The sequence below is a fragment of the Tachyglossus aculeatus genome, chromosome 11 (assembly GCF_015852505.1).
Source record: "Tachyglossus aculeatus isolate mTacAcu1 chromosome 11, mTacAcu1.pri, whole genome shotgun sequence".
Classification (NCBI taxonomy): domain Eukaryota; kingdom Metazoa; phylum Chordata; class Mammalia; order Monotremata; family Tachyglossidae; genus Tachyglossus; species Tachyglossus aculeatus.
In genome coordinates, this window is record NC_052076.1 from 55,073,904 (window position 1) to 55,098,951 (window position 25,048).

The window sequence follows — 25,048 nt, forward strand, 5'->3', positions numbered from 1 at the left end:
CCGTTTTCATTGTGGACTATTGACATCATTCAGTTGTTCTGAAATATTTCTTGGAGGTGTGTATCACTATGTGGTGGGGTTTCGCTTTTTCCCTAGTTTTATTTAGGATGCAACTCTTGGTAGACTAGCTGGTCTGACAGGGCCGGTAGGACGTTCCGAAAAGCACATGTTCCTCTGCACTTTATTGATGATTGGGCACATTTAGTGCTGTGACATTTAGTTGTGCTTTGGTCATGGTAAGCCTGTGCTGAGACCTTTACAGTAGAACTCATAACCAGCTGCACGTTATCGTGGTTGGCACGAGGAACTAGTTGTCTTGCTCTATCTATGTGGTCATTTAAATGTAGGTTTTTAGATAAATTTTAAAAAGCACAAGGTCGTTTAGTTTGAAGGTAGTGTCATGCTTTCACATCTAGAACAATTGTTCTCACTGTAAGCAAGACATCACACTATACAACTAAATAATAGTACCAAGCCATTTTTTTTTGTCGTCGTAGACCAAGAAAATACTAGCAGCATGTTAGTTAGGCTTATTCATGAAAATAAAGTAGGGATTAGAAAGATCAGGACAGAAGAAGGGAAAGGGTTACTTGATCTTTTGACTAGTAGTGTCTTAATTTTTTTTCTTTAGGCCTTGTCAATGCTGCTAAATGGTACTCCATTTGCCTTTGTTATTGACCTTGCTGCACTTGCCTCTCGTCGGGAATACCTCAAACTTGACAAATGGCTCACAGATAAAATTCGGGAGCATGGGGTAAAGCAGGATTTTTCCTTTCATTTCTGCATTTTAATTTTGGTGATTAAAATTGCTAAAGAAGTGACCTAGTAAAGTAGCATTGAAGAAATGGAAAATGTTTGCAGTCTGATAGTTTAGCGCAAATATCGCACGGTAGCATAGTACGTATCGCTTGTGTATTGCAACAATGGAGATGAAATCCAAATAGACTGAGAAAATCTGTCTTCCTCAGGAGCCCTTCATCCAGGCGTGTATGACTTTCTTAAAGAGACGGTGCCCTTCTATCTTGGGTGGCCTTGCCCCAGAGAAGGATCAGCCCAAAAGCGCCCAACTTCCTCCAGAAACACTGGCGACCATGTTGGCCTGTCTTCAAGCGTGTGCCGGGTAAGAATTCTGGAGTGTATAATAACTGAAGGCTTAAATTCATGTGGTGCTAAACTGTAGCTGATGGAGTTAGGAATAAAAGTGAGGGTATGAGAGATGTCTGCTTGAGTTTTAAAATGCCCAGGCATTAGGCAGATTTGCTAGTCCGCATCAAGTCTCGGAATAACAGTGTTAGAACTTACATCGTGGGTATCACTAACCTCTGTACTGTGTGTGTGTGTGTGTTGATTGAAACTTTCTGGTTTAAGTGACATTAACCAATGCTTTTGGGATCTTTTGGTTTGAGCAACCAATTTGCCGTATTTTAGGAGTTCTTCCCCCAAAGATTTGGCGTCCGACCTTTTCTGCAGTCTGAAGCGGAAAGGAGTCTTCGTCCGCACAGAGCTGGCAAATCTAGCGTTATCACGTCAGACCCCCCCCAGTGCTTGTCGTTCATGCAGATAAAGTGCCCAGAACCAAAGGCTGAGAAGAGTGTGGCCTAGTGGAAAGACCCCAGGCCTGGGGGTCAAAAGACCTGGATTCTAATCCCAACCCAGCCACTTCTCTGCCGTATGACCTTCACTTCTTTGTGTCTCAGTTCCGTCATCTGCAAAATGAGGATTAAGACTGGGGGCCCTATGTGGGACAGGGATTGTGCCCAGCCTAATTATCCTGCATCTACCCCAGGCGCTTAGTACAGTGCCTGGCTCTCAGCAAGCGCGTACATACCTTTAAAAAAAAAAAAAGTGCTATGGACCCAGAATAAATTGGTAATTAAGTCAAAGGGCCCATTTCTATTAGTAAAGTGTAAAAGCAAAGAGTGTTTTACTCTATAGAGTAAAACAAAGTTATATATGTATACATATAGTTATGTCTTAACAGGTATATATTGCACATGTCATACATTATGTGATAGAATATTATGAACATTTTTTAATGGGTGAGTGGAAAATTTCTAGTCGTACTACATATTTTATCAAACCAGATTAAGCGCTTAGTACAGTGCTCTGCACACAGTAAGTGCTCAATGAATACAACTGAATGAAAGTGAGAGAAAGCAGGCCATTGTGTGTAAACATTCTCTTGAGTGAGGAAGATTATGACTACTTAAGTGGTTTCTGTGGGCCAAGGAATGTATTAAACATTAGGATATATACAAAATAATTAGGTCGGACACAGCCCCTGTCCCACACCCGGGGTCACAGTCTAAGTAGGAAGGAGAATAGGTATTCCCCACTTCACAAGTAGGGAAACTGAGGCACAGAGAAATTAAGTGACTTGCCCAAGGTGACAGCAGGCAAATGATAGAACTGGGATTAGAATCCAAGGCCCCCGCATTTTCCATTAGGTCATATTGCTTCTCACAGCCAGATGTGCTCCAAGAACTGGTTGAATTTACATAGCTTTCTTTGGCTAGAGAATAACATTTGCATTTTGGTAAAGTTTGCAATCTAAAAATCAGTAGCATAGTGTTGTGAACACTTTGGCAGTGTGCACTACCAAGTGAGACTCTCGTAACAGTAAGTCATGGCCATAACTTTAGAGCAATATTAATGCTCAGATGTGCAGGGAAAAATCTCTAAGCACCAGCAGTATAACATAAATGAAACTACATGATAATGGACTTGGAGCCATTAAGCTTTTTTAAAATGGCTTTTAAGCGCTATGTCAAGCACTTTTCTGTTTTAAGCAGTTCAAAAATGCTTAGTATAGTGCTTTGCATACAGTTAAGCGCTCAAGAAATACCATCGATTGATGGGGAAAAATGTCAATTTAAAAATAAAATGAACATTCAGTTGGGCATCATCTGGAAGGGGGAAGGAAAATAAAAGCCATTATTTTGCTACTAATAAAAACGTGATATACCCTCATCCAGAACCTGGCTTGGACGTAGGAAAAGTGTTAACAGAGGAGGGCCACTAGTATGGTGACGGGAATGGAGAAACCCCCCTTTTTGAGGCTGTAGGAGTTTAGATTTTTTAGTATGGAAAGATAACTGTCAAGAAGGAACATAATGAATGGCAACAGAATCGTGGAGGGTCTGGACAGGGTGAACACAGAATTGTTGTTCATAAAGTCCCACCGTGCCGGGATGTGGTAATACCCATTGAAGTGTGACGATTCAAAACAAATGAAAGGAAACGTTTCACACAGCGAGTTGTAAACCCCTGGAATTTGGTGGTACAGTAACTGGTGTAGGTAGAAAAAACTAGGAAGGAAATATCAGTAGGCTCGAGGGATTTGAATACATTTATAATTGAACAGTCCATGAAAGATTACTAGAAGGGAAGTTGGGATGTGTAGACAGGGATGGGGAGATCTGTGCAAGCATTCTGTTGTAAGTGGAAGTTGAATCCTGCACTTGAAGGATTATTGGTCTGGTGCAGTATTGGAGTTTTTAAAACTTTCTTCATGAATCTACATCCTCCACAAATACCAAATTTGGGAAGGTTCCTGAATTTGTGCCTCTTTGTCCTTTAAACTAGGGTGTGTTTTAGAACCTCAGGCTCTCCAATTTGGAAATAACCTTAAGTAATTAGGAGGGGATGCAGATTGAAAGTGCTCATTATTCAGAGTGAGTGTTGCATGTCCTTTGATGCCTACTCCTTCTGGCCTCTTGGACTCCCTTAGAAGGAGAAAAGCAGTTTGGCCTGCACATCTCCCCTCTGCAATTGTCAGCCCAGCCTCAGCCTACTGACTGTACATTTTAGCGTGACTGCCTGGGAAGGGATTGTTAGGTTTTTGTTTTCTGTGCACATTGTGATGTTTGTAATCTGTGAGCTTTCTTGAGCTGTATTTCTTCCTTCTGCCTTCCTTTCCCTGCTAAGTGTGGGTCCACTGAGCAAGAATGACATTCATTCATTCAGTAAGCTCCCCCATTAGACCGTAAGCTCGCTGTCAGCAGGGAATGTCACTGTTGTAATTTCCAAAGCGCTAGTACAGAGCTGTGTGCTCAGTAAGTACGAATGAATGAAAAGAATGACATATTTGTGCTTCCTCCTAGCATCATTGATAAAAACTTGTAAAGAGATGTGGTCATATGTCAGAACCAGATAATGGCACTTCAGAAGTGCCAAAGTAATTGTGATAAGATTGAGGAGAATGGCTGGGGGCAAAGGGAGCTTATCTCTGGCAGTCAAGATTTGAACGATTCCTGAAATGAAGAAATGTTTGAAAACATTTAGTGCTAAGGTAGCCCAAGTCCCTCTTGATTATCTGCACGAGACTTTTTCCTGACTTGATTTGCTTGGGAAGGAATAAACCTTGGTATCCATTTTTTTTTTCAGCCGAAGAATTTACCAAATGCCAAAAGTTCCTATTTCAGCCCCTGAGCTCCTGAGATATGTTTATGAACTTGTCTTCAGTAATTTAGTGAAGGTGTCTCAGGGGCATAAACATTAGTAAATATTCAAGAAATGTTATGTGCTCTCTGCTTTTTATCCTTGTGCGTCCATCTCTTTAAATAGTCTCTCCTGGGTATTTATATCTGTCTTCATGTGGTGGAAATCTGTTAGGGCTTATAGTTTACTCTTGATAAGAACTTTCAATTTTATTTCATTTTGTTCTAAGGAATCTCTTTTGACTCTCAATAATGAAGCCGTACTTGGCAGACCTTTGCTAAAGTAAGATTAGATTAGTAGCAGGTTCAAATCAATTATTTTTGAACTTGTGGTGTAGCCATGTGGTGGTCTAGGTAATTTAATTAAAAAACGAAAACAAAAGCAAGAATACCAGGCACTTAAAAGCACAGGTCAGAACTCAAGTTTCTAATCCGGAGATATCAATTGGCCTCAGTTTTTTTGTGGGCTTTTCTTGCATCGATCAACCAGTGACTGACAGACGTGAAATTGGATAGCTTCTTATCCATCCATTATAAACTTTGTGGGTTTGTCCATAGGAAAGCTTCACTGTTAATTGTTATGGAATGCTACAAATTTTACCCCTATATCTGAAAAATGGCTTCCCTTTTTTTGGAGCTCCAAGTTGACTGTAGATAGGCGAAGATGCTCGGTTATCAAATATGCTAAACTCCTAGCTTACTGGTGTTCTTCTGGGATAGTCACCTTTGTCCCAAGGAAGTCTTACGGAAATTCAGGAAACGGACGCAGGCTTTTGAAAACGTAAACATAATTGATTTTAATATCTAGGAAGCAGCCTAAGTTGCTACTCTTTTAAGGGTAATATATTAATCCCTCTTTCAGTCATCCCATAAGCAGTTTGTCCTTCTTTTAAAGGTCACACTTTTCATAATGGAAATAAATTTTCGTACTGGAAAATATATGAGCAACATTGATATAAAATTAAAACTAAGACCCAAGAGGATCTTTATGTCTCTGCTGTCTCTGATATTGCCTTTTCAGCTTCCTAAAGTAAACCCCTAACTACCCTAACAGGTAGTTTTGAAGTCTGTAGGCCTTGACTTTTCAGTCATCAAAACTATGTCAATTTTAGCTCTTTCTTGGCTTTCTCCAAAATGGACATTCATAAGACTCATAGGTAAACCTCAGGAGTTTCATCTTACAGGACACCTTCATACACACTCAACTCTGCTAAAATGTATGTTTCCACTTAATATGTTTTGACTGAATGTTGAGTAGGGATTTGGTGGGGGATGGTTGTCATTTATCTGAAAGCATGAGCCTGTTCTGATACATTGTGTCGTGATATCAGAAGAAATGGTTGTACGCTTATGTGGCCAATTTTATGAGTATTGCAACACCAGTTTTCTTGTGGCATTTGTGAGAACGCAACCCCAGCCTTATAAGAGACTTGTGTGTATGTGCTCATGTATGTGTGTGTAAAAAGTGAAGTACAGTATTTGCAGTGTGCAAAAGATTCTCCGTCTGACACACACCCGTGGATGCAGCTTCAATCAGCAGCAACATCTTGGAATTGAAGTAAAGATCTGTCTCCCCTTTATCCATGTACACATTTGAGGGAGTCTCTTAGTGATGAACGTTTACTTCCTATTACCTCTATCAGAGAAGTGTTGTGGCCATAGCTGCTGTTCCCTTCAATCTCTGTCAGAGACTGTTTTAACAAGCAAAAACTTGGTGGGAAAAGTGCTTCTGCTTGAGATTTTATAGCAACGAGTGGATGAGATTCTATTTAAATTCCAGATAATCAAAGAAAGATCTTGTGGTCGTGTAATTCTTGCCATACCTCCTTTGCTTTTTGTTCCCTTTTTGCAGGGAAACCTTTGGGAATCTGAATAGTGACTGTTATTGCAGATTTATAAGGAAAAGATATAAAGGGGCAGTTATGAATTTATAGTGATCATTTTGTATCGTCTCAAAGGTTCGGCATTTCCCTCTTAAGTGATATTTTGGATAATAGAGTTTTGACATCTAAGGAAAATGAGCGTTCCCTGTTGCCTTGAGGATTTGAAATGTTCATTTAATCTTATTTATTGAGCACTTACTGGGTGCAGAGCACTGTATTGAGCGCTTGAGGAAAGTACATCAATAAACCCATTCTACCTTGAAGAATCTGCTTCTCCCTAACTCCTTCCCTCCACCCAATCCTTTCCTAATGAACTTTTACTTTTGACTCAGAGGAAACTGTGAACACTCAGAATTTTCCTTTCTGAGAACATCTTTTTGTACTAGTAACGTTTTATCTGTCAGAGGCCTGTAGCAGATACAAGTACAGTAAGCAAAATTCTCAAACCATATTTGTGGCTTGTACTAAAATGGTTCTAACAAGATCTAGTTTTCTGAATTAAAAGTTGGTCTCCCTCCATTCCTGGTTGCAAACAAGGAGTTCTGTGTCTTCCGAATGGGGACTGCAACTTGCATTCTCCCCCATCCCTAATTGCGAGAGCTAGAATGAGGAGTAGTAAGAGTAGCACTTTCTGAATGTCCCGTTATGTGGTGAACTGAGCTAAATGTTGCTAACTGAGCTAGTTGTTGCCAACTTGTACTTCCCAAGTGCTTAGTACAGTGCTCTGCACACAGTTAGCGCTCAATAAATACGATTAAATGAATGAATGAATAAATGCTAGGAAAGTGGAGAATACTGAAGTGACATGCTCCCTGCCTCATAAGGAGCTTATGCTCTAACGGGGGAGACAGAAATATTTACAAAATTGTCCAAATACGTAATCTGAGTGAAAATACATATATGAGGGTTTAATGTGTTCATAAGTGCCAGCGTGACATATAGTAGATGCCTAAGTACCATTGAAAAAACCCTTGAAATTCGCAGTTTTCAGTTCGGGATCCTGTCATCTTAATTTCATTCCGCGTTTGCCACCGTAGTCCTGTTTCATTCCGCAGTTTCGTCAGACCTAAAAGTCCTGCCTACCATTTCGACCGATTTCCTTTTCGTCCTCAGGAGTGTTTCTCAAGAGCTTTCGGAGACCATCCTCACTATGGTGGCCAACTGCAGCAATGTCATGAACAAGGCCAGGCAGCCCCCCCCTGGAGTCATGCCAAAGGGACGCCCCCCCAGTGCAAGCAGCCTAGACGCCATTTCTCCTGTACAGGTAGATAAAACCCTGCGAACTACCGTCGTTAGAGAGGTACTATTGTTGCCGTGTCTAGAGTAGAATGGATTCTTACAGTATGTTAGCCGTGAGCAAAATGGGAAAAATTGACTCAGTTTTGATATAACTGCATGTTTAGAGAACTTGTTTAAGTTAAAGTAGATGGTACAGGGGGCGTAATTCAGAATTGGCTTTAATCTTTGCTATAATTCTATCTCAGTTTTGAGAAGAAAAATACGAAACGACTATTTTTTAGATAATGCTAAGGTTGTTTTTGTTTTTTGGTTTTCGTTTTGTTTTTTTTTTGTGTTTTTTTTTAAATGATGAAAAAATTACTTAGACTTTGGAGGAATAAGCACTGCCTTTGAACCTGATATGTCTTGTTTGTAGCTTCACGGGCCAAGCAACAGTGCTAGAGCATAAGGACTTGTTATAACTGGGGCTCTTCAGCTCTCAACTGAACTGCTCTTTTAAAAACAAGGTACATTTAAGTTACTCCCTGCCACTCACCACCCCTCTTCTCCTCTGGGAGCAGCATATTCAGCTTCTCCTACTTTCAGCTACATTGAATGGCAGACTGGGGTTTTAGGAAATGAATAATTCCTATTTGAATTAGTGACACGCCAACAAACCTACAAAGCCCCACATCCAGAACGGTTCTTGATCTCATCAATATGCTGCTATCTGGAAGGTGCAGAACGGGGTTGGACGATTACTCCTTAGCTAATCCCAAAACGAAAGCATTCTTGGCGAATGAGTACGTTCTGCTTTAATGGTCGTCAGAGCAGCCCAGTCATCCACAGATCTTGAGTAGATTACCGATCCATCTGGATGGACGGTTCTCGTGTGACTCTGCTTCCATTTCCCAGTGTCAGGATGTTTAGCTTCTCCTAGCTACCTAATGGGTTTTGTGACCCTTTGTGCCAAGTGGTCAAAAGATGGCTATTTAAGGGATTTGGTCATGTTAAAGTAGAAGCAAGAGCTCCTATACTAGATTGCTAATGATTAGGTATGATGTTGCATGGTAGTAACGAGGTGAAAGTCTTACATGAAAAATAGATTTCATTTTTCAGTTGTGGAGTTTTAGCCTGTTGACTGTAAATATAGCAGCCCTCTTAGAATTGCGATCATCTGTGCTAAAAGGAATGAGTAGCAGACTATTTAGACTCTAGTAGCCGTAAAAGCATGTGGCTTTTTATTTTGGATTGGGGGAGAGGTATTTGTAAAATGTCAATTTTGTTGCCAGCTTAAGTTGTTTTTTTTTTTGTTTGTTTGTTTTACTCATGTGGTAATGCCATTTAAATATGTCTTTATTTCCTTGGTTGATAAACATGGTAATATTGGTTTATAATGTCTCTCTCTTTAGATTGACTCTCTTGGTGGGATGGCATCTCTTAGTATAGGTGGTTCAGCTGCCCCCCACACCCAAAGTATGCAGGGTTTTCCTCCAAATTTGGGTTCTGCCTTCAGTACCCCTCAGTCACCAGCAAAAGCATTTCCACCCCTTTCTACCCCAAATCAGACCACAGCTTTCAGCGGTATCGGAGGGCTGTCTTCACAACTTCCAGGTAAGAAAACAGTTGAGAAATATTACTTTTGGCGGGCGTGGTGGTGGTGGGGGGTGGGGGGTGGCGTGCTGGGGGTTAGCACAACAGGGATTGGAAGTTTATTAATAGAAATTATAAGTGGAGAGAAGTCTCTGGCAGCTTCCCTTCGGGTCAGATTATCGTGTTGTAATGAAAATATTAGAAATTCACGGTCTGTGCTAGGGGTCCCTCCCCTGGCCCCGGCCTCTCTCACCACTTGCTGTGTCCGTGCTTCTGCCGGATCAGCTAGCTCTGCTCCCTCTGTAGAGGAACTCCCTTCCACTCTTTTAGTAGGTCCCCACCCTTCTGCCTCTCCATCCTTCCACTATTGCTGTCCTACTTCATCTTCCCCGCCCTCCTTTTCCACTCCCTTTACCCCAGTGCCTACTTCAGGCTCTTCTGGGGTTTAGCCCCCTGGCAGTTAGCTCAGGAGTCATCTTCTAACCAATCAGGACACCTGGTGGGGCCCCCCAAAAGACCGCCTCTTTTGACCTATTTTGAACCTGTGAAATGGGCGTAAGGTTTTAGTGGGTGTCCCTGAATAAAGACTGCCTTAAAGATCAAAAGCCAACACATTTGCCACCTCAGTCCTACAATGGGCCCGCGAGGGGTTTGGCATATCTACTTAAAAATGTGTCTTCAGAAACCAGTCAGTCAACCCCAGTCAGGTATTCCTAAATGCGTATTCAGGTGCGAAAAGGAATGTAACTTGGTGGGTTTTAGAGGTTTTCTGACTTCAGAATAATTGTATCGAAATGGTGAGTGGCGAGCCAAGGAAGCGTTGATGTTGTTGAGACTGGTGCACCAGCGGTATGAATGTAATTGGACTGCCGGTTACCTTCCTTTTGTTTAGTAGGTGGCCTTGGTACAGGCAGCCTGACTGGTATAGGAACTGCAGCTCTTGGGCTCCCTGCAGTGAATAATGATCCGTTTGTGCAGAGGAAACTGGGCACATCTGGACTGAACCAGCCTACATTCCAGCAGAGTAAGATGAAACCTTGTAAGTGGTAGTGTTGTCTGTGATTGTGAAGTGTGACTGTGCTCATGGTCGACTGCCTTTCGGGGGCTGCCGGAGAGACGTAAAAAAAACCTGGTGCCGAGAAAGCGGGAGGTCCCAAATGCAGTCTGGCCTTGATGATTTTCTCCAGGAGTCAGTGTGTGAGTGGGGTGGGGGAGTGGGGAGATGGCGGGGGTAGGAGGGAGCTTGGGTCTTGGAAGGGCTTAGGATCTGTTGCTGTTTCCCAACCCATCTTTTTGGAATAGAATATTGGTTCTTGGTTTATGTAGGACTTAATTGGATCACATGTCAATTTTGCCCTGGGACTGTTCCCTTCTCAGTCATTAAGAGCGAGCAGGTTAAGATTTTTGAAGCAGGGTAGTTGGTGTGATCCTCTTAAAGATAAAATATGCCTTGAATAAGACTTGTGTAAGTAGAAACCACTTAAAGGTGTGTGTTTGTGTGTGTGTGTGTGTCTCACTTGGAGATGTTGTAGAAATCTTCCCTGCCTAGTTGTAGATACTCTTTCTGGCTAATACTGTTACCTAGTAGTAGTAGTAGTGGTGGTATTTAAATGCCCTCATGCGCAGAGCACTGTACTAAACACCAGGGAAAAATGCATAGGTGAGAATTAGACACAGTTTCTGGCTCCGAGGGGGTCAGTGGCAGACACATAAGGAGAAGTGCAACAACAGTGGTACAGAAACAACAGGAAGGTGATTAAAAAAAAATTGTTTAGAGCAGTAGGCTACCGTAGCTTCAAGAGCAGAGTTCCCGACTTCTGTCTTACGGTAGTGTGTAAGACAGTTGGACCGAGGTCATTGGGACTTTAAGATGTAAATCAGGCAATAGTTAATTAGTGAGATTTTTTTTTTTAATCTGACACTTTGCTTCCTGGAAGCCTCATAAAAAGAAATGCTTCCACAAATGATGTAATAAGCCTTTAGAACTTGCTGATGTGATGTGAGCGACCTCTCTGATATTTGGGCTCTGCATCGTTTAACCTGGTTCAGAAGTGCATCAGCTGTCCTGAAAGTACCAGTGTGAAAGACGTGTCTGCATGTTAAATGTTGTGTAGCATGCCTGTGTTTTTATTCCCTGTGTTGCACATTCAGGGCATTAGCTTCAATGAGTGAACTAAATCCAATCCCCATTTTACAGTGCTATTGATTCCACCAAATGCATTGCACAAGTTTAGCCTTTTTTGAGGATGAGCATCTTACAATTTTAGGTTTCTGAAAAAGTGCACATATAAGGGACTAAATGTTCACCAGTTTGTGTCCTTTCAAACCTTTTCTAGAGTATGTTGAGTATGGTGTCAGCCTACCTGTGCCACACACGTTAATGAAATAGGCATATACTAGGGTGGCCGAGTGTCTTCAGTGTTTTTGGCTCTTGACTCATGATTTTGTCAGTTAGGAGGGGTTGGGTTTTGGGGGATCCATATGCTTATCAGTTACTTCTTTTTTTCTTTCCCTCCCTCAACAGCGGACTTGTCTCAGGTGTGGCCAGAAGCAAATCAGCACTTTAGCAAAGAGATAGATGATGAAGCAAACAGCTATTTTCAGCGTATTTATAACCATCCACCACACCCAACCATGTCTGTTGATGAGGTGAGTGTGATTTAGCTCTGAAGATTTGTTGTTTGGTTAGAAAAATATACTTAACAAATAACGAACCCCTTACCAATAGTCTACAAACCACGTTTCCTCCTCCAGTAAGTTTTTATGTAACAAAAGCATTCGTAAGCCTCTTATTTCTCTATCCATAGAGCTTTTCTTTCTTCCTGGGTGATGTGACCCCAAGGTTTAACTTACCCACCCTATCCTCCTCCCCTCTTTCTTCACAGCCACGCTTTAGTGTTGAGAGCAACAAAATTGTCTTGCCTTCTCTGTTACCATTTGCCTTGCCTGGTCTTCAAAATTTAGGCCAAAATTAACTCTCCAGGACAAAATATAATAATAATAATAATAATGATGTTGGTATTTGTTAAATGCTTACTATGTGCAAAGCACTGTTCTAAGCCCTGGGGGGATACAAGGTGATCAGGTTGTCCCACGTGGGCTCACAGTCTTAATCCCCATTTTACAGATGATGTAATTGAGGCACAGAGAAGTTAATTGGCTTGCCCAAGGTCATATATCTGACAAGTGACAGAGCAGGGATTTGAACCCGTGACCTCTGACTCCCAAGCCCGCTCTCTTTCTACTGAGCCATGCTGCCCTGCTCCGCATCCAATTTATATCTCGCTTTATAGATGGCAGAAATTCTATATGTTGCCAACCTGTACTTCCCAAGTGCTTAGTACAGTGCTCTGCACACAGTAAGTGCTGAATAAATACGATTGAATGAATGAATGCACCTACTGACTCTCGTGTTTGACTTTTCGATATTCTTAATACAGTGCTCTGCACATAGTAAGCACTCAGTAAATATCTTCCCCAGAGAGCCTTTTCTAGCATTAACCCAAGTACCCTCGTTGTTTTGTACTGCTCCTCGTCCTGCCTTGATAAGTAACGTAGTTGTGCAGTTCTGTAGGTTAAGCCTCCAAGAATTTCTCCTAGATCTTAGCGAGACATTTATTCTGGAAAAAAATTGTCCAAGAAAAATGCCTAAACGCAAAGTTAAATGGTATCAAGCATTTTAAGGGCATAGGTGTCGCAATCTTATAGTACAGACTATGAAAAGAAATTTATGCAAACCAATTCCAGATGGACTCCTGAGGTTACTTCGTATTAAGCTTTCTAGAGCAGTTTTTCCCTTTTCCCAGCGGGAGGAGGGGAAGCTCCACAGGTTTCCCCGGGCCTTTTTTTTAAAATGGTATTTATTAAGTGCTTACTATGTGCAAAGCACTGTTCTAAGCGCTGCGGAGGTTACAAGGTGATCAGGTTGTCCCACGGGGGGCTCACAGTCTTCATCCCCGTTTTACAGATGAGGTAACTGAGGCACAGAGAAGTTAAGTGACTTGCCCAAAGTCAAATTGGCGGAGCCGGGATTTGAACCTGTGACCTCTGACTCCGAAGCCCGGGCTCTTTTTCACCGAGTCACGCTGCTTGGCAGCCTGCAGCGCTCCCTCGCCGAGGGAGCAGCCGAGGTCAACTGCCACGGGCTTATGTTCGTTTCAAAACATTGCTAAGTGAAACTTCAACAGTAATACAGAAAGTTTAGGGAAATAGTGACATTTAGAGAGAAAAAAAACGGCTCTTGTGAATTGGAAACTTGCTTCCAGGTGGTTTTAATAGAAATCACCAGAGTTGCTTAAAGGCCTTATGGAATAATGGGAGTCTTGGCTGGGGTAAGATGTGGAGCAAGCATGGTTTTAGAAGTAGTGAGACCCCCGCTATCCATTTAATCTCTATATATCCATTCATTCATTCATTGTCGCATTTATTGAGCTCTTACTGTGTGCAGAGCACTGTACTAAGCACTTGGAAAGTACAATACAGCATCCAATTTATGTCTCCCTTTATAGACGGCAGGAATTGCACCTACTGACTGTCGTGTTTGACTTTTCGATATTCTTAATACAGTGCTCTGCACGTAATAAGCATTCAATAAATACCATTGTTGATTAGTTCCAGCAGAGGCTGTCTTGAAGGTGAAGCCGGAGTGCCGTTGAGAGATTTGACCCCTTTGAAGGGAAGGATTTGTCTCTTTGGGCTTTTCTGTAACTCCTTCTGCGTTCTCTCTAACTCCCCTAAGTTAGCTTTATCACTTTCTCTTCCCCCGCAGGGGTAGTTGCCGATCAGTAAACTGGAAGCGCACTTGAAGGAAGCTCTCCCACCCCAGCAAGTGTTAATTACTAAAAGGCAATTGATGCAGGAGCGTTTAATGAGTTTTAGAATGAAAAGGACTTTGCTTTTGAATGAGCCGAGGTTTTTTCTAATGTTTTAAGTCTTCTACATTTGTTGGATGTGGGTAACATCTTCTTTGGAACGCAGCCCTGGCGCCTATCTCTGTGTTTATCGTATGGATTAATTATATCACGTTGCGGTATTTAAAAGTTTCCCTTCTAGTGTGGATAATGACCAGTTAGTAGCTGCTGTTCCCATAAGGGTTAGGCGAGTTGCGTAAGGCTTTTGGTAACGGTTTCTGCTTTCTTTGCAGGTTTTAGAAATGCTACAGAGGTTTAAAGACTCCAACATAAAACGGGAACGAGAAGTGTTTAACTGCATGCTGAGGAACTTGTTTGAAGAGTATCGGTTTTTCCCCCAGTACCCAGATAAAGAGCTGCATATAACAGCCTGCCTCTTTGGTGGGATAATAGAAAAAGGACTGGTTACTTACATGGCTCTTGGTCTGGCCCTGCGCTATGTTCTTGAAGCGTTACGCAAGCCGTTTGCATCCAAAATGTATTATTTTGGAATTGCTGCACTAGATAGATTTAAAAATAGGTGAGTGTGCTTTCATATATACATATAATCTTTGAAATGTAAGCAGTGCTGCTGTTCTGTTCAGCTCTGTAACTTCATGACTTCTGCCTATCCCCATGTAGATGGACTTGGTTTTTTATAATAATAATAATAATAATAGTGAAAGTGCTCACTATGTCCCAACCACTGTACTAAGCGCTGGGGTAAATTCAAGATAATCATGTTGGGGGCTTGCAATCTGTAAGTAGGAGGGGGAAGAGGAACTTAATCCCCATTTTACAGTTGAGGTAACAGGCACAGAGAAATGGTGACTTGCCCAGGGTCATATTAGCAGAAAGTAGCAGAGCTGGGTTTAGAACTCAGGTTGTCTGAGTTCCTGGCCTGTGTTTTTTTTTCCTTTTTTTTTTTTTAATGGCCTGTATAATGTCAGGGTGATGGCAATTTATAAATCTTAAGATAGATTTAATAATAATTAATAATCTTAATAATCTTCATATAGATTCTGTCTTAAAATGTAATCACGTTGAAGATTTGGAATTCTTTATTTGAGCAGCTTGTTGGCTATAGCCAGTTAAAAATACTTAATCTGAATCTGCCTTCTCAGACACGGAGATGTTTGCTCCAAAACTCTCAAATGGTAAAAATGCAGTTAGCATTAGCAAGCCTTTCCCCCACTGGCATGTTGCCTCTAAGTATTAGATTTCCTCTTCTAACTACGGTGTGCCTAAGTATACTCACACAGAACTCTTGTGAAGAATCACTTGAACCCAATAAGCCAAGCAAAACTCCTCTTAAGCGATGGTGGGAAAGGCGCAGGGGGCGAGTCTGGTTGGGAGGAGGTGGCCAGAGTATTGGCCAACTGGAGTCTGGCAGAGAGAGGGGCAAGCCTGAGAGATCTAGCCCTCTTCCCCCACCCACTCAGCTGATGCTCCCCAAATTCCCCCAGTACCCACTCTCCTGGTCCTAGAACAAGAGGCATAGGAATTCCCGTTCCCCAACAACATTCCGGCTCCACACGTGAAGCACACCAAGTTTTGGTAGCGCTGTTCATAGCTATACCTAGCTGAACATCTTTTCCTTTAGTATTAAACTGGGGAAAGAAAATAGTATTTCCAATGACTGAAAGAACTAAAGGTAGCTCAATTTTTTTAAATTTTTTTTTTTTTTTTTTTTTACTAAAGTACACAATAAGACTGTCTCAAACTATGCCAGCAGTTTTATACTCTGGGAACAGCTTTTAAAATCTGTCCCTTTTCCTTCTCAAATATTTGAGTGTTTGGAAGGGTGCTTGACTGGCTCGCTGGTTTTTGTTTTTTTTTTAAAGATGTTACAGATTTTTGCTTGTGTAAGTGGGAAAGAGTGATGTCACAACGGACTCTTTCTTGCAGTGTACATACAGAAAACGCCTTTTACCCAGCTGTTTGCCTCTTTCCTCGGTTGCTGTAGTTCCTTTATTCTTGTAGCCTTTATATTACTGGGTGGTTTCCATTTATCGGTGAATATCGTCCAAAGTCAGTAGTCCTCTGCTGAGTTTCTAGTGTAGTTGAGGCCTGTAATTTTTAAGGCTGGAGTTTCTGTTCCTCTTCCCCATTTGAACCGAGCTGAGATACTAGGGTGTTACCCGAGAGTGCTGCTAGTCATTCAGCAGGCCACGATGAATAGTTTAAGTTGCCAGAATGAAATCTGGCATGAAATCCCAACAAAGCCAACCCTGCGTACCCTCTCCTATTTTGGCCTTAATAAATGTTTGTCCATAATTTAAATAAAGTGTCGATTGTTAGGAATCACAAACCTCTCTTCCCAAGGTTTACTCTCTCATAACAAATTAAGCTTTACATCCCCCAAAGCAGAGCAACGATGCCCAATATAAGCAGCTCTGCACTAGACAGTTCTCTGTCAGGACGAGTTTCTCCCAAAGTGCCTAATTGATTACCAGGGAATAATGCTATGTCCCGGGAGAATTGGACTCAATATATTTAATTATGTGCTATAGGAAACAACTTAATTCCGGTGTGTACTTCATCAATGTCTACATGGTTAGGAAGTGCTGGTTTGATGTGGGAAAGGGGAAAAGGTGCCTGTTAAAATTTTTGTCCTTTATCTCTTGACAGATTGAAGGACTATCCCCAGTATTGTCAGCACTTGGCTTCTATTAGTCACTTTATACAGTTTCCTCATCATCTACAGGAGGTATGTCCTTGCTGAGGAGAGCTCACTTAGTAGCTCTCAAACCAACGCCATTTAATCTTTAGATTCCTCGGATGTAATTTTTTCTTCTTTTTTGTGTTAGAAGATAGTAACGATAGTTATCTGCTTTCCATGGCGTCTTTGATTTCAGTGAAGTTATGAGGTCTGCAAGCATTACTGTTCTGGAGATACGGCTATCCACTTATCTCGTGTCCGATGCCCAGTATCTCTTTTTTAAGGGCAGGTGAAGCCCTGTCAAATTATTTTCAGGTTTATTTGGCGGTTCCCTCTTGGCCAAGTGTTAATGTTGTGTAGTGGGTAAATACCGTACTGATCAAGGGGAAAAACAGCCCTTTTGTCCAAACCCCTGGGGTGCACCATTTTATACCTCTCGGAACTCCAGAGTGGAGATTTTGCCTCCATCTACGAATCCCATGTTCTGTGCCTCAGTGGGAGTTATGTATAAGCGGAGAATACGTTCCCGGGAAGTCAAAGTCGGCATGGCCTCTCATAACCCAAGTGTCACGGGTTGTCTTTCTGACATTGTGGGAGCCCTTGGAAAGGGCCAGTCAGCAACCGCTACCCTTCCCACCTGTTGCCCATCCCAAATGGTCTTCCAAGTGGCTGTCGCCGCTGTTCTTTGGGCACTGCAGTGGGGAAGAAGTTCCCACCATCAAATTCAAAAGACATTCCTCTGAGGGCTTGCCAGCTCAAGACAGCTTTCCCCCCACCCACTTGCAGGAGAAAGAGCCCTCAGTAACTTCAGTTCCTGTGGTTGTGACTGAATTGTCCTCCAGTTTGCAAAAGAGGTGGAATTCACCAAGTCTGCCTCACTTCTGACACACCCAGTGAACAACAGAAAGACTCCCCTGCAGCCTACTTTATTGAGTTACTCTTAAATGCTTGCGACTCACCAGAGCAGGAAGAGTCATCGTCGGTTAGGTTTGTTTTGGGAGGGTGAGACGTGCACTGTTGTAATTTAGTAAAGCTAAAGAAAATGTTTTAGGGCCTCATTCAGAAAGACAGTAAAGAAACTGATGGAGTAACCAAAGCAAGCCACTACTAATAATAGTGGAATTCCAACTATACAGATGAGAAAACTGAGGCCCAGAGAAATGGTGTCTGGCCCAAGGTCCTACAGCAGTCATTCATGCATTCAATCGTATTTATTTATTCATTCATTCAATCGTATTGAGCGCTTACTATGTTCAGAGCACTGTACTAAGCGCTTGGGAAGTCCAAGTTGGCAACGTATAGAGACAGTCCCTACCCAACAGCAGGCTCACAGTCTAGAAGGGGGAGACAGACAACAAAACAAAACATAATAAAATAAATAGAATAGTAAATAATGTGCAAAGATGCCCTCTGAGCATAAGTCGAGCAAAATCCAACAGTCTCTCGGAAGGAATTTTTAATCATTTCAATTTATTGAGTGCTTATGTGTGCAGAGCACTGTACTGAGCGCTTGGGAAGTACAAGTTGGTAACATACAGAGACGGTCCCTACCCAGCAGCGGGCTCACAGTCTAGAAGGGGGAGACAGACTACAAAGCAAAACACGGAGACAGGTGTCAAAATCGTCAGAACAAGTCAGGTGACAGAGCCAGGAGAACCACCCGGATCCCTTGGCTCCCCCAGGCCCGTATTCTTTCCACCAGGCCACGCTGCAATTATTCATCCAACCGTCACCGGAAAACCAAGTAGGACCGAATGGGTTTCGTGGTTCCCGTCGCAGAGAGGGCCCTATAGATGCGGCATTCATCTGAATCTGCAGCGGGTACCAATGTGTCCGTCTGATCGCCGGTCTTCGGCTACTCTCCCTTTCTCTCCTAGTACATTGAATATGGCCAGCAGTCTCGAGACCCTCCTGTGAAAATGCAGGGTTCCATCACCACCCCTGGAAGTATTGCACTTGCCCAGGCTCAGGCCCAGGCCCAGGTCCCAGCAAAACCTCCTCTTGCTGGTCAGGTCAGCACTATCGTAACCACCTCCACCACCACCACGGCGAAAACCATCACGATCACCCGGCCAACAGGAGTCAGCTTCAAAAAGGATGTGCCAGTAAGTGGTGTATTCCTTTTTTTTTTTTCTTGGTGGTTACGGCCTTACCATTTCTCTTAGGAACCCTCAAGTATCAACTTGGAATAATTAGCAAGTGCCTAAGGGGGGAGCCTAGAAATAATGGGAACTTGTTCTCTCTTTCTCCTAGCCTTCTATTAATACTACCAACATAGATACACTGCTAGTGGCGACTGATCAGACTGAGAGAATTGTGGAACCACCAGAAAATGTGCAAGAGAAAATTGCCTTCATCTTCAACAATCTCTCTCAATCAAACATGACACAGAAGGCAAGTGTGATAATAATAGTAATGATGATGATGATGATGGTATTTGTTAAGCGCTTACTATGTGCAAAGCACTGTTCTAAGCGCCGGGGAGGTTACAAGGTGATCAGGTTGTCCCACGGGGGGCTCACAGTTTTAATCCCCATTTTCCAGATGAGGGAACTGAGGCCCAGAGAAATGAAGTGACTTGCCCAAAGTCACACAGCTGACAGTTAGTAGAGCCGGAGTTTGAACCCGTGACCTCTGACTCCAAAGCCCGGGCTCTTTTCCCTGAGCCACGCTCCTTGAAAAATGATTCGGTTTTTCATTAGAGGGGAAAACTCTTCATTAGTGAGGGTTTAATGGTTTAATGGTCATTTGCTCAAAGCAGAACTATCTATCAAATACGAAGTGAAACCATAATTGAGGGCACGGTTTTATATATACGAGACAAATCAATCAGTGGTACTGAGTACTTACTCTGTGCCGAGCACTGTACTACGCACTGGGGTGAGTACAATACAGCAGTTGGTAGACACACTCCCTGAACACAACGAGCTTACAGTCTTGAGTATATAAAGTTCGTGTTGGTGTGGAAACTATTGTAGTGAGTCAAATGGGAGTCTGTGGCGGGGTGTATTTGGTACGTTGGAGGAGTTTCTACAGGAGCAGGGAGATGGAGCTGTTTTCTGGGTCTTACTGCAGCCACCAGCCAAGGTTTTTTCAATGTTAAAGAAATGTGGGCATATTTGAAGCTAGAAGGAAAAAAGATAGCGAGAGGTTGAAGATGGCAGGTGTGGAGGGAAGGAAAAGTGGAGCAAGTGTTTTAGAAGTAGAGAGGGAATGGTTCTCAAAGGTATAGATAATGGGGGGAATTTGGGAAGCAGACATGAAATCTCTTGCCAGGTGGATGTAGGAGTTGAATGGAAATGGGGAGGTGAGGAGGGACTTTGGGGAATTCATGTCTGGTTTCAGTTTTCCCAGTAGTTGATGAGGTTGCCAGAAGCAAGAGGGAAGATGAGGGTTCCTGAAAAGGAGCTAAATGTCTGAAATGATTGTTGGGAGCAGTGGGCGTGGTGAGGGAGGAAAAGTAATTTTACCGAGCAAAAGAAAGGGCAGAGTAGAAGCAGGCGAGGGTGAATTCGAAGTGGCAGACGTTTGATGTCTGAATTTCTTCCAGTAGTGCTCTACAGCACAAGTAGAGGGAACAATCCTTGGAGGTGATTCAGGGCTGGGGATCGGTGTGCCAAGAATGAGTAGAATTGATTAGCTGTAGTGGTTGATGAATAATAATATCAAAACCTGCGCTGAATTGTGGAAATGCCGCAAAAGGTAAGAAAATGTTTCTTGAGGCGTGTTTTCAGTTCCACGCTCGGGTCACTATCCCCATTCTGGTTGAAGTTTGGAAAGAAATCCAATCCCCAAGTACCCAAGAATGGTATATGCATCCCCTCTCGGCTGGAGCAACGATGCTACAATGATCTGCATAAACAGATTATAGGAGTACCCCTTACCCTCTTCCTTTCTTGGTTAGGCATGATATATTATCATTCACTCTCAGTTTGGGATAGGAAGGCGGGTGGGGCTAAGATTATCTAGGGAAATTTTTAGCATAGTAGTCCACTGACTCACATAGCACAACTCGAAGCACTGCATTCTGTTTTAGTAATGAAGTTAAATCTGAAATGAGTAATACTGAGCTGAATGAAACTTAACATTAATGGTCCTGAATGCATTAAATGTATTAATTGTGTAGCCGCGCTCACGTTATAATTTGCTTTTCTCTTTTGGTTGGGTTGACTAGGTTGAGGAGCTGAAAGAAACGGTAAAAGAGGAATTTATGCCTTGGGTTTCACAATACTTGGTAATGAAGAGAGTCAGTATTGAGCCAAACTTCCACAGCTTGTATTCAAATTTCCTCGATACTCTTAAGAATCCTGAATTTAACAAGATGGTTCTGAATGAAACCTACAGAAACATCAAAGTGAGTAGCAAGTCTTTCAGAGTTCATTCGAGTCCTTTGTCCACTTTGCGGCACCCTTGGAAGTGAAGTTTTGTACTGGTACCGCGGTTAGTGCTTAGAGTTTTGTGTTTGTTGGAAAATTGGTTGCATAAGTTGCAGTTGAAGCACTCAAGAACCGTAACTGATAGCATCTTAATGTTTCCGTCGGATTAAAAAAAGTAAAATGCCTAATGTAAATTACTCGGCAGTGTCATAACCCACCGTGGTAATTTTAGTTTTTCCCCTTATTTTAATTATTGGAGATATTAATCCCATGTGTCCGACAGTGTAAGCATTTAACTTTGAGAAGAATAACTGAGAGCACATATCTTAAGGGAACTCGTACAGGTAAAATAAAAGATCCAGTAAGAGTATATTTTTAGTTGTTGGGAAATCTATACCAAACCCATCAATGACCTCTCAAGACCTATTGATATGACTGTACATTTACCTCATTTAATTAATTTTGAAGGGTATTTTTGTATTGGAATGAATATTGTGCCAAAAACTATGGTGTTTGGAGAGGCAAAAGACTGTCTGGAGAGTACAAGGTGGAAGGTCACTCTTTAGAAGCACTATTTTTAAACCTGCTGATGGAAACCCTCACCATCGTAGGTTACGCTGTGGTGCAAAATAATTTCTTGGCTCTCCTGGCACAGCTGACTGTTCCTTTATACTGATGCTGTGGTGGAGTTAAAGAAACATTACTGCGTGCAGAAGGTCTCCGAGATGTTTGTGTTAATGGATAATGGGCCTTCAGAGAGATCACTCAGTGATGTTGTCAACTTATTCATTTTGCAGATGACTGTGTGGGCTGTTCCAGGAGACAGGTTCAAGCACAAATGCTTTCTCTAGCAGTGCAGGGGGGCATAAGGAAAGAATAGGAGCCTGGGTGGGAGTCAGGGGTCCTGCGATTTCAATCCAGCTCTGCCACTTGCTTTGCCGTGTGACCATACATGGCAAGTCACTTCTCTGTGGCTCAGTTTTCTCATCTGTAGAATAGGGATTTCAGTACCTGTTCTCCCTCCTTCTTGGACTGTGAGCCCCGCGTGGAACAGGGACTTAGTCTGACCTGATTAATTTGTATCTTACACCAGTGCTTAGACCAGTGCTTGACACGTAGGAAGTGCTAAACAAATACCATTTTTTTAAAGGCCTTTTAGGGGTCTTTCAAGTAGATTTGAAATTCGTTGCGGCAAAACTTTCAATTCCTTCCTTAAAAGGAAGATAGAAGCTGGGCTTCTCTTTAAAGTAATAGGTGGAAGATGAGCAGAAGTGAAGTAGACACACTGGGACGGGAGAGGACAATAGATGTCAAATGTGAAGTCTGGGGTAGTTTTACGTACGAAGTGTCCATCTTCAAACATTTCACACGTGACCTCTTTATTTTAGGTGCTACTGACATCAGATAAAGCTGCAGCCAATTTCTCAGACCGTTCCCTACTGAAGAACCTGGGCCACTGGCTGGGAATGATTACACTAGCTAAAAATAAACCCATCTTGCACACTGTGAGTTTCAATTTTTAAGTGGCAAAATGAAAAGTTAATGTTGCTAGGGGCTGTATATAATCTTATCGCCAAATGTCCCGGGCTTTCTTTCAGCCGTTTTTAGGTCTAAGATTGAACTCACCAGGTGATATTGGTGATTCTCTGAGCTTGTAATGTAGCCACCTAGAATTTTAGTCGCCAGCCACATTCAGAGCCTTCTCAGTCTGTCTGTTTGGTTTCAGCTTATGTGGCACGCTCCTCAGGTCGGCTCCCCTCAACCACTCTCTGTGTCTTTTGGGGGATGCCACCTGTATTTGTTGAGACCACTACTTGCGAGACCCCCTCCCCATCCCCCCTGCCTTACCTCCTTCCCCTCCCCACAGCATCTGTATATATGTATATATGTTTGTACGTATTTATTACTCTATTTTATTTGTACATATTCTGTTTATTTGGTTAATATGTTTTGTTTTGTTCTCTGTCTCCCCCTTCTAGACTGTGAGCCCACTGTTGGGTAGGGACCGTCTCTAGATGTTGCCAATTTGTACTTCCCAAGCGCTTAGTACAGTGCTCTGCACACAGTAAGCGCTCAATAAATACGATTGAACGAGTGAATGAATGAGTCGTGTGACTTGGCCTTGAAGGAATTCTGAACATATTTTCATTCTTTTTACCAATATATTTTCAGGCATCTTTTCAGAAGTTTCTAAATGGTATTTACCTATTATAGGACTTGGGTGTAAAAGCCTTTGCTACTCGAGACTTATGAGCATATTTTCATTTTTTTTTTTTTAGCCAGTATATATTCAAGCATCTTTTCAGTAGCTTCTAAATGATATTTACCTGTGTATTGTAGGACTTGGATGTAAAATCTTTGCTGCTCGAAGCTTACGTTAAAGGACAACAAGAATTGCTTTATGTGGTGCCCTTTGTTGCCAAAGTACTGGAATCCAGTGTTCGAAGTGTGGTAAGATTTCAGGCCATTAAACGTGCAACTCAGTCTCCTTATATTTTTCAAGCCTTCAGTGCTAAATGGTTCAAATCAAAGCCCGAAAATGCGGTAGAGCTGCTTTTAAGTCTCTCTGCTTTGGAATGCGTGGGTGGGAGAACAGATTTTGCATGGGGGCTAATGTTGCAAAAGTTAGTATCTTAAGACTTCCCTAAATAAAACAAAAATCAAATTATTCTGTAGGTTTTCAGGCCTCCAAACCCCTGGACTATGGCCATTATGAACGTTTTAGCTGAGTTACATCAAGAACATGACCTGAAGGTAAGCTTACTTTATGCACTGGTGTTAGCCAGCTTTCATTCCGTGAAATATACAAGAAAACTTTTTGATTTCTCCTTTCGAAAGTCAAAGCCGTAACTTCTTTTTTAGCCTAATCAAAATTTCATGGTCTAGAACTTTAAAGCGTGGGCTCAATCCTTTATTTTGTGTCTAAATGACATCCGCAGACCCATAATTTCTAGAAAGCTATCTGAGGTGTGATCTGAAGTCGAAGCCTGCCTGACGATGCTAATTGAGGTAACTGTCTTGCAGCTAAACTTGAAATTTGAAATTGAGGTGCTGTGCAAGAACCTTGCATTAGACATCAGTGAGCTAAAACCCGGGAGTCTTCTGAAGGATAAAGATCGATTAAAAAACTTAGAAGAACAGCTGTCTGCTCCAAAGAAAGACGTAAAACAACCAGAAGAACTTCCAGCCATCACAACAACTAGTAAGTAGCCTGAACATGTAAAAATCAAGTGAAGTTCCGATCCCCTTGTGGGCCAGGGCCTGATTAGCTTGTGTCTAACCCCAACGCCTAGAATAGTGCTTGACACATAGTAAGTGCGTAACAGAGTACAATTATAAAAAAAAGTACCCAACGGTCCTACTTTTATCCATTCAGGTATTGGCAGAAAGAAACATGAAATTTAAATTCACAAAGAATACGGTGTGGAAATGGGAGGAAGAATTGGAAAAGATTTGCACAGAAAAGATTTTCTAGCACGGAAAGCTTTCGAGCTGGGAATCAGGAAATTTAGGTTCTAATCCCCACTCCGCCAGTTGTCCACTATGTGACAGTGGGCAAGGTACTAAACATCTTGGTGCTTCCGTTCCCTCATCTCCGTAAAATTGGGGTTCCTCCCTCTTTAAACAGCTCTGTGTGGGACAGGGACTGTGTCCTATCTGCTTATCTTGCACTCTGGCACATTGTAAGCCAGTAAATGCCACTATATTTTTTAAAAATTATTATCATTAAAGGATGATGTTGAGACGGGGTCACATTTGAAGGAGTAAATAGAAGTGTCCAGAAAAACAGAAAAGTCAGTTATGTGGGAAAACCTATGGCAGTGATCCTTCTGTCTCAGGGTATTAAATGTAGAACTTGGAGTAAACCTGTCAAGGAACTCTGACGGTCTTAAAAAATAGCTGGGTGATGATAGGTGATTCATTCATTCATTCAACCATTTTTATTGAGCGCTTTCTGTGTGCAGAGCACTGTACTAAGGTGATGGAA

General features: G+C 42.2%; 1 protein-coding gene and 2 non-coding genes across 12 annotated transcripts in view; all 3 read left to right on the plus strand.

The window, feature by feature from the left end:
• CNOT1 (CCR4-NOT transcription complex subunit 1) overlaps positions 1 to 25,048 on the plus strand; it is an 86,783-nt gene that overhangs the window by 39,084 nt on the left and 22,651 nt on the right. For 2 of the 10 annotated variants that reach the window (XM_038753373.1, XM_038753377.1), the window contains exons 15-29: positions 632 to 754; positions 969 to 1,120; positions 7,436 to 7,586; positions 8,953 to 9,154; positions 10,026 to 10,172; positions 11,658 to 11,782; positions 14,277 to 14,563; positions 16,654 to 16,732; positions 18,562 to 18,789; positions 18,938 to 19,078; positions 20,859 to 21,038; positions 22,449 to 22,565; positions 23,401 to 23,511; positions 23,737 to 23,814; positions 24,085 to 24,262. In XM_038753373.1, coding sequence (XP_038609301.1) covers positions 632 to 754; positions 969 to 1,120; positions 7,436 to 7,586; positions 8,953 to 9,154; positions 10,026 to 10,172; positions 11,658 to 11,782; positions 14,277 to 14,563; positions 16,654 to 16,732; positions 18,562 to 18,789; positions 18,938 to 19,078; positions 20,859 to 21,038; positions 22,449 to 22,565; positions 23,401 to 23,511; positions 23,737 to 23,814; positions 24,085 to 24,262 — 2,299 coding nt within the window. The remainder of the gene's footprint in view (positions 1 to 631; positions 755 to 968; positions 1,121 to 7,435; positions 7,587 to 8,952; positions 9,155 to 10,025; positions 10,173 to 11,657; positions 11,783 to 14,276; positions 14,564 to 16,653; positions 16,733 to 18,561; positions 18,790 to 18,937; positions 19,079 to 20,858; positions 21,039 to 22,448; positions 22,566 to 23,400; positions 23,512 to 23,736; positions 23,815 to 24,084; positions 24,263 to 25,048) is intronic. The other 8 variants (XM_038753375.1, XM_038753379.1, XM_038753374.1 and 5 more) reach the window with 5 other exon arrangements.
• Positions 7,940 to 8,075, plus strand: LOC119935465. The gene has a single exon (XR_005453345.1). It is a non-coding gene; the product is annotated as a small nucleolar RNA SNORA50 (small nucleolar RNA).
• Positions 21,628 to 21,763, plus strand: LOC119935463. The gene has a single exon (XR_005453344.1). It is a non-coding gene; the product is annotated as a small nucleolar RNA SNORA46 (small nucleolar RNA).